At 42.8% G+C, this 9,033-nt stretch overlaps 1 protein-coding gene across 2 annotated transcripts in view; it reads left to right on the top strand.

Annotated features, from left to right (window-relative positions):
* The first annotated feature begins 4,596 nt into the window (after positions 1–4,596).
* dhx30 (DEAH (Asp-Glu-Ala-His) box helicase 30) overlaps positions 4,597–9,033 on the top strand; it is a 55,348-nt gene continuing 50,911 nt past the window's right edge. For both annotated transcript variants that reach the window (XM_060913919.1, XM_060913911.1), the window contains exon 1: positions 4,597–4,769. In XM_060913919.1, the coding sequence (XP_060769902.1) occupies positions 4,604–4,769 (166 nt within the window). In that variant the 5' untranslated portion in view covers positions 4,597–4,603. The remainder of the gene's footprint in view (positions 4,770–9,033) is intronic.

Here is a 9,033-nt window from a genome sequence, read left to right as displayed (position 1 = left end):
AGAGAACACTGAAGAACAAACAGCATCATGAAGACCAAAGAACTCACCAGACAAGTCAGTGATAAAGTTCTGGAGAAGTTTAAAGCAGAGTTAGGTTATAAAAAAAAATCCCAAGCTCTGAACATCTCAAGAAGCACTGTTCAATCCATCATTCAAAAATGGAAAAAGTATGGCACAACTGCAAACCTACCAAGACATGGCCGTCCACCTAAACTGACAGAGCGAGCAAGGAGAGCACTGGTCAGAGAAGCAGCCAAGAGGCCCATGATCACTCTGGAGGAGCTGCAGAAATCCACAGCTCAGGTGGGAGAATCTGTGCACAGGACAACTATAAGTCATACACTCCACAAATCTGGCCTTTTTGGAAGAGTGGCAAGAAGAAAGCCATTGTTGAAAGGCAGGCATAAGAAGTCCCATTTGCAGTTTGCCAGAAGCCATGTAGGGGACACAGCAAACATGTGGAAGAAGGTGCTTTGGTCAGATGAGACCAAAGTTGAACGTTTTGGCCTAAATGCAAAGCACTATGTGTGGCAGAAAACTAACACTGCTCATCACCCTGCACACACCATCCCCACTGTGAAACATGGTGGTGGCAGCATCATGTTATGGGGATGCTTTTCTTCAGCAGGGACAGGGAAGCTAGTCAGAGTTGATGGGAAGATGGATGGAGCTAAATACAGGGCAATCCTGGAAGAAAACCTGTTGGAGGCTGCAAAAGACTTGAGACTGGGAAGGAGATTCACCTTCCAGCAAGACAATAACTCTAAACATACAGCCAGAGCTACAATGGAATGGTTTAGATCAAAGAATATTCATGTGTTAGAATGGCCCAGTCAAAGTCCAGACATAAATCCCATTGAGCATCTGTGGCAAGACTTGAAAATTGCTGTTCACAGATGCTCTCCATCCAATCTGGTTGAGCTTGAGCTATTTTACAAAGAAGAATGGGCAAAAATTTCAGTGTCTAGATGTGCAAAGCTGGTAGAGACATACCACAAAAGACTTGCAGCTGTAATTGCAGCAAAAGGTGGCTCTACAAAGTATTGACGCAGGGGGGCTGAATACTAATGCACATCACATTTTTCAGATTTTTATTTGTTTAAAATTTTGAAGACCATTTATCATTTTTGTTTCACTTCACAATTATGTGCTACTCTGTGTTGGTCTATCACATAAAATCTCAATAAAAAACTTTTAAGTTCGTGGTTGTAAGGTGGAAAAATGTGAAAAAGTTCAAGGGGTATGAATACTTTTGCAAGGCACTGTATGTGTTAGCCCTGCAATGACCTGGTGACTTGTCCAGGGTGTACCCTTCCTCTCGCCCATAGTCAGCTGGATAGGCTCCAGCTTGCCTGAGACCCTGTAGGACAGCATAAGTGGCTACAGATAACGGATGGATGGATGGACTTTGGTCTATAGCTGTCAAAGGCCTCGGCCTTAAAACTGGCTCAGTGGGACAGCTCGAATGCCAACTTTGCAGTCGATTTTAACTCTCGAAAAAAAAATTTATTCCCATTTATGTAGCATACAAGAGTCAAGGATGGAGATACTATCCACTCAAATTTATTTAAAGTGCATATCATGGGTAAATTTAGGAGCAAGATCAATGTAATTCTCCTATTTTATATTAAACTTTAGTCAAATATCTGTCATATTTTGCATTTTGTGCAATTTTTTTTACCTTGCGCAATACCAGAAAAATTCAGTTGAAATCAAGCCATTTGAGGTGAATTGGTCCGCCTCTGAAAAAACTTGCCAACTGGATTTCCTGGCAAACATTGATTTTCGTGACGTCGCGTGCGGGACGCCTCCTTCTGAATCCTACGTCAGCGCTGGTTTGTTTATGAGAAAACGACCTGGTGGTTTTCTGCAAATTTCTTCAATGTTATCACATCATTATTAAAATTGTTAACAGATGTATTGTTGGAGGGTGTAGCAACACCAATCATGATGGGATTAGTACTCATCATTTTCCAAAAGACCGGACAATGAGAGAGAAATGGGAGCACTTCGTGCGAAGCACCCGGAAGCCGAGGACCAAGAAGAGCCGAGAAAAAGACCAAGAAAATCGGCAATTCACAAGTTGACTGTTGCTAGGGTAAGAAATAATTCTGACACCTCATTATATTCTTCATCGAAAAGTGAAGTAACATTGCGCTCAGGTGACAATTCCATATTTCAATGCAAAATCGCTAGCTGCTAAACTTGGTCTACACAGGCTGTGCACTGAAACCATGCAAGGTCTCGCAGCCTGCTGGCGCTTCCACAGGTAACGTCACAAATCTGGCTCCAGACTCCCTTGGGATTTTTCCAGATGCATTTTGTTATTTTATTTTTTTTCTGCTGTAGACAGATGGGCTTGTGCAAAATGTACCCTTCTGGATGAGTGTGTAAAGGGACATACTTTCATATAAAAAAAACAAAAAACAAAATTGGTCCAGGATATGCACTTTAAAAATAAAGATTCTGCGTATCTGCTTTAAAGAAAGAACACTTTAGTGTTTCTAAATTTGTCAGACCACAATGGAAATAAATGTTATACACTTTCTTGTGTTATCCGTGTCTCTTAATGTCCACTATATATGTTATTTACCAGCTGGGAGGTTCGTAGCGTGAAATACCGTGACCGAGGTCTTGAAAGTACTGACTGAGGTCCTCTGGGCCGAGGTCAGTATTCAAGGCCGAGGTCACGGTATTTCACCATACGGACCAACTTTAAGCTGGTAAATAATATATTTATTTTTTTCTTTACCAAATTCTAACAGAAAACGAGAGCGCCTGAAAGGGAAAACCGAGCCGAGCCGCCATTTTGAATCCTCATTCACGGCTGTAATGTAAATGGCTTCCTCCTCGGTATACAAGTGCACTTCCATGGCAGGAAAAAAACTACATTTTGCCGCCTATGTAGTCCCCTATTTATACAAATAAGAGTCATTCAGGATTCAGCCATGTTTTTGCTCGGCGTTAGCAACAGTTAGAGGTTTTTAGCTTTCTCCTGAAATGTTTTCTTTTATTTCTTCTTCCTCAGGGTAGTAAAACTCGCTTTCGCTGTGAACACTGTCGTTATCACTGTCCATGCTGTAAACTTAATGCTATTCTCCTGAGAAATGCGAAAATAAATGTTGACAAAAATTGCTACTATGTTTGTTGTTGTTGTGAACGAGCGAGTCGCCAGAGGTCTGTAACCGTGGTCCGTACCGTAGGATATGGACCCGCTTGCCAGCCAATCAGAGAGCAGGATTTGGACTGCGAAAAAAATAAATTTATGTATTTTGTGCATTATTTTTACTAAATAAAATCAATCAATCTCAAGGGGCGGCACGGTGGTGTAGTGGTTAGCGCTGTCGCCTCACAGCAAGAAGGTCCGAGTTCAAGCCTAGTGGCCGGCGAGGGCCTTTCTGTGTGGAGTTTGCATGTTGTCTGCGTGGGTTTCCTCCGGGTGCTCCGGTTTCCCCCACGGTCCAAAGACATGCAGGTTAGGTTAACTGGTGACTCTAAATTGACCGTAGGTGTGAATGTGAGTGTGAATGGTTGTCTGTGTCTATGTGTCGGCCCTGTGATGACCTGGCGACTTGTCCAGGGTGTACCCTGCCTTTCGCCCGTAGTCAGCTGGGATAGGCTCCAGCTTGCCTGCGACCCTGTAGAACAGGATAAAGCGGCTACAGATAATGAGATGAGATAAGATGAAAAATGACCGAGGTCTGGACCACGGTGGCCTCATAGCTGGCTACGGCCATGATCAGCACTGACGTAGGATTCAGAAAGAGGCGTCCCGCATGTGACGTCACGAAAATCAATGTTTGCCGGGAAATCCAAATGCGAAGTTTTTTCAGAGGCGGATGAATTCGCCGCAAATGGCTTGATTTCAACTGAATTTTTCTGATATTGCACAAGGTAAAAAAAAAAAATTGCACAAAATGCAAAACGTGACAGATATTTGACCAAAGTTTAATATAAAATAGGAGAATTACATTGATCTTGCTTCGGAATTTACCCGTGATATGCACTTTAAGACTGTTAGAGATGAAGACACTTCTGAAGATTACATATCGCAGCGTTAATTTGTGTAAACAGAAGCTATATGGGCGGCACGGTGGTGTAGTGGATAGCGCTGTCGCCTCACAGCAAGAAGGTCCTGGGTTCGAGCCCCGTGGCCGGCGAGGGCCTTTCTGTGCGGAGTTTGCATGTTCTCCCCGTGTCCGCGTGGGTTTCCTCCGGGTGCTCCGGTTTCCCCCACAGTCCAAAGACATGCAGGTTAGGTTAACTGGTGACTCTAAATTGACCGTAGGTGTGAATGTGAGTGTGAATGGTTGTCTGTGTCTGTGTGTCAGCCCTGTGATGACCTGGCGACTTGTCCAGGGTGTACCCTGCCTTTCGCCCGTAGTCAGCTGGGATAGGCTCCAGCTTGCCTGCGACCCTGTAGAACAGGATAAAGCGGCTACAGATAATGAAAATCAATCAATCAACTCCTTGACTGGTTATTGTGTGTGTGTGTGTGTGTGTCAATGCAGCGTTGTTCTTATGCCGCACCGACAGATGGCGCTGCTGAGGCCGCGGACTCTCTTCCTGTTTGAGGCACCGAAGCAGAGTGTTATGTGTAAATATGGCGGCGCACTGTCTGTGCATCATGCGTCTTCGGACTCTGTGCAACCTTGGGAGGAAAACCTTTGATATCAGAAGCGGTTTCGACCGGACCGGTGTGAGCTTATACAGGACCCGAACCGGAACCGCTCACAGCCGCGGAGAAACGAACACAGATCCGGACAGAGGTAGTGTTCCAACCCGGCATCTCAAACCCCTTCCTATCGGGCATGGAGTGCACTGTTCAGAGTGATGTAGTATCGAATACCTTTTAAAAAACATTGTTATTAAATAACGAATATAGTGTCAGGTTTTACAGCTTGATATTCAGGTGAACATGGTTGAGAAAAACTGCTCTATGATGCTCAAAGGCCTAGAAACTCAGTGTCAGGGTGATGTACTGCACTCTTTCTTCTAAACATGGAGTTTAAATGTCAAGGAAGGTGAGTGAGTGAGTGAGTAATCTCATAATTTAGGGACTAAAACCCTTTGAACCCTTTAGAATTTTCTATATTTCTGCATAAATATGACCTAAAACATCACCAGATTTTCACACAAGTCCTAAAAGTAGATAAAGAGAACCCAGTTAAACAAATGAGACAAAAATATTATACTTGGTCATTTATTTATTGAGGAAAATGATCCAATATTACATATCTGTGAGTGGCAAAAGTATGTGAACCTTTGCTTTCAGTATCTGGTGTGACCCCCTTGTGTAGCAATAACTGCAACTAAACGTTTCCGGTAACTGTTGATCAGTCCTGCACACCGGCTTGGAGGAATTTTAGCCCATTCCTCCATACAGAACAGCTTCAACTCTGGGATGTTGGTGGGTTTCCTCACATGAACTGCTCGCTTCAGGTCCTTCCACAACATTTCGATTGGATTAAGGTCAGGACTTTGACTTGACCATTCCAAATCTTTAACCATTCTTTGGTAGAACGACTTGTGTGCTTAGGGTCGTTGTCTTGCTGCATGACCCACCTTCTCTTGAGATTCAGTTCATGGACAGATGTCCTGACATTTTCCTTTAGAATTCGCTGGTATAATTCAGAATTCATTGTTCCATCAATTTTTAAAGAAAAAGAAAAATACCCACACGACAAAGAAAAAAAATGGAGACCGCAAAATCGTTTGTCTAGAGACGACACTATGTTTCGTGAATGTGCCTTAGTAATTATCTATAAAAAAAAATAATTAAGCAATATAGTATGAGATACAGTGGTGCTTGAAAGCTTGTGAACCCTAAAACATCAGATTTTCACACAAGTCCTAAAAGTAGATAAAGAGAACCCAGTTAAACAAATGAGACAAAAATATTATACTTGGTCATTTATTTATTGAGGAAAATGATCCAATATTACATATCTGTGAGTGGCAAAAGTATGTGAACCTTTGCTTTCAGTATCTGATGTGACCCTAGGGTATTAGGCAGAAAAAGAAATTTACCAGTCAAAAATAATATTTTATATAATCCTGATAAGCGCCGCAGGTGCGAAGACGAGCGCCGCAGGCGCGAAGTCCCTCTAGGGGGGTCTGGGGGCATGCCCCCCCAGAAAATTTTTGAAATTTAGACTTCATTTCCTGCATTCTAGGACATTTTCAGGGTGAAATGGCGTGTAATTTTTGATCAGAAATATTGCATATTTTTACTTTGTATTTTTTTCAGTTTCACTCCTGAATGTATCAGATGTATGTATGGTGTCTGATTTGGTAACAAAAGTGAAAAGAAAATAAACAACAATGAATTGTATATAATCTTTTGATCTAGTTACAGTATTTAATAAAAAAAAAACCAACCGTATTCTATTTTACCATACCCCAATGAACCCCCCTTGTTAATCAATGTATCACACATACCTTTTCTGTCTTTTTGTGGAAAAACGAATCAGTTTTTGTCACATTCAATTTGGGGCGTTTGTTGGGATTCATCTTGATCCAGAAGAGTGAGTCAGCAAAAAAAAATGCGGTTCTCCCGCCAAGAAAGAGGAAACTACAACGCAGGGTGTTTGGCAATTTTCGACCAATCAGAATTCGCGATTTATTCAGTCCGCATGTTACAAGATTCAGTGCGGGCCAAAATGGCGGAAGCGATGAAATATTCTGATTTTTCATTTCAAGTTTTCAGTATTTTTCGTATTAAACTGTGTTTCTTACGATTTGTAAATGATGGCGGAACCACACACGGACTGGCCATCGGGAGTAGCGGGAGTTTTCCCAGTGGGCCGGTGGTTCAGCGTGGGCCAGCGGAGAAAAAAAAAAAACAGTTGCGCGCTGGCCTTTAATATGATAAGCAATGTTAACAGTTTCTTTAACAAACTGTTAACATTGCTTATCATATTAAAGGCCAGCGCGCAACTGTAATAAGCAATGTTAACAGTTTGTTAAAGAAACTGTTAACATTGCTTATCATATTAAAGGCCAGCGCGCAACTGTTTTTTTTTTTTTTTTTTTCTCCGCCGGCCCACGCTGAACCACCAGCCCACCGGGAAAACTCCCGCTACTCCCGATGGCCAGTCCGTGTGTGGGCGGAACATAACTGGATTTATCGGATGACATGTGGGAGTATTCATGTGCGAAAATTTTCGGCATTATCGTCCGTTTCAGTATCCGTCTGTGTGTATACTTGCCCGTTGAAATCGGCAATTGCCCGTCAAATTTACGGGTGGACGGGTCTCTGCCTAATACCTTATGTGACCCCCTTGTGCAGCAATAACTGCAACCAAACATTTACGGTAACTGTTGATCAGTCCTGCACACCGGATTGGAAGAATTTTAGCCCGTGCCTCTGTACAGAACCGGCGACTTGCCTAGTGGTTAGCGTGTCCCCCTTACGGTCGGGTCACGGGAGATGTTGGTGGGTTTCCTCACATGAACTGCTCGCTGCAGGTCCTTCCACAACATTTCCATTGGATTAAGGTCAGGACTTTGACTTGGCCATTCCAAAACATTAACTTTATTCTTCTTTAACCATTCTTTGGTAGAACGACTTGTGTGCTTAGGTAGGGCTGCACAATATATCGAAAAAGTATTGATATCGCGATATCATAGTTTGCGATACACATACCGCAAAAATTACTTAAATTTAGATAAAAGGCACATTTTTCTGTGCCGTCCAATCACATTTGAATGTCAACAAGCGCCGCGGGATAACTCCGCCCCCTATTGCAAAACAAGTAAAAGCCTCGTGGTGATGGTGGAAGGCGGGAGCAAGTGTGGTGAGACAAACTTGTGTGAGGAGGAACTGGTTTCCAAAAAAAAAATGCACTTCTGCTATTTGGAAGTACTTTGGATTCAGGAGGGGTGATGTACTGCAAACTCAGGTACTTTGAAAGACATGTACCTGTAAAACAGTGGTGGGGCGGCTCACTGGGACAAACACTGCTGTGCAACAAACACTGCCGTACAGAAGCATAAAAACATAAAACCGCGCTCACTCTCTCTCTCACACACACACACACACTCTACCTCTCACCCTCACACACTACCGCTCGCTCACTCGCACACACACTACCACTCTCTCTCTCTCACACACACACACACACACACTACTGCTCGCTCACTCACACATGCTACCGCTCTCTCCCTCTCTCTCTCACACACACACACACCACTGCTCTCTCACCCGCATGTGTTATTAACAGATTGTGTTGGAGTTTATGGTGAATCTGTGTCGCTCACCTTCATCTCCCGGGAGCCGCTGAAATTGCCATTTTGAATGCTTTATGTTAATGTAATGTAGTTTTCAGTTTTTTGTTTACTTCAACTTAAGACATTTTCTGCTGCGCTCACAAAAATTTAAGAGATTTAAAGATGATTGATGGACACCATTGCAGGTGTAGCCATGTTTTTCCAATAAAAAATGTTGGAATGGAAGCGATGCATTGGGTGTTTTTTTTTAAATGCTAGATACAGGGCAGAACGGCGAGTAGAGGTAAGAAAAACATATATTTAATTATCGTGATACATATCGATATCGAGATATTCAGTTATGTTATCGAATATCGCATGTTTTTCTGATATCGTGCAGCCCTATGCTTAGGGTCGTTGTCTTGCTGCATGACCCACCTTCTCTTGAGATTCAGTTCATGGACAGATGTCCTGACATTTTCCTTTAGAATTCACTGGTATAATTCAGAATTCATTGTTCCATCAATGAGGGCAAGCCGTCCTGGCCCAGATGCAGCAAAACCGGCCCAAACCATGATACTACCACCACCATGTTTCACAGATGGGATAAGGTTCTTATGCTGGAATGCAGTGTTTTCCTTTCTCCAAACATAACTCGTCATTTAATCCAAAAAGTTCTATTTTGGTCTCATCCGTCCACAAAAATTTTCCAATAGCCTTCTGGCTTGTCCACGTGATCTTTAGCAAACTGCAGAAGAGCAGCAATGTTCTTTTTGGAGAGCAGTGGCTTTCTCCTTGCAACCCTGCCATGCACACCATTGT

This window comes from Neoarius graeffei, chromosome 1 (assembly GCF_027579695.1).
Source record: "Neoarius graeffei isolate fNeoGra1 chromosome 1, fNeoGra1.pri, whole genome shotgun sequence".
Taxonomy (NCBI): Eukaryota; Metazoa; Chordata; class Actinopteri; order Siluriformes; family Ariidae; genus Neoarius; species Neoarius graeffei.
This window is presented reverse-complemented; position numbering and strand designations above follow the sequence as displayed.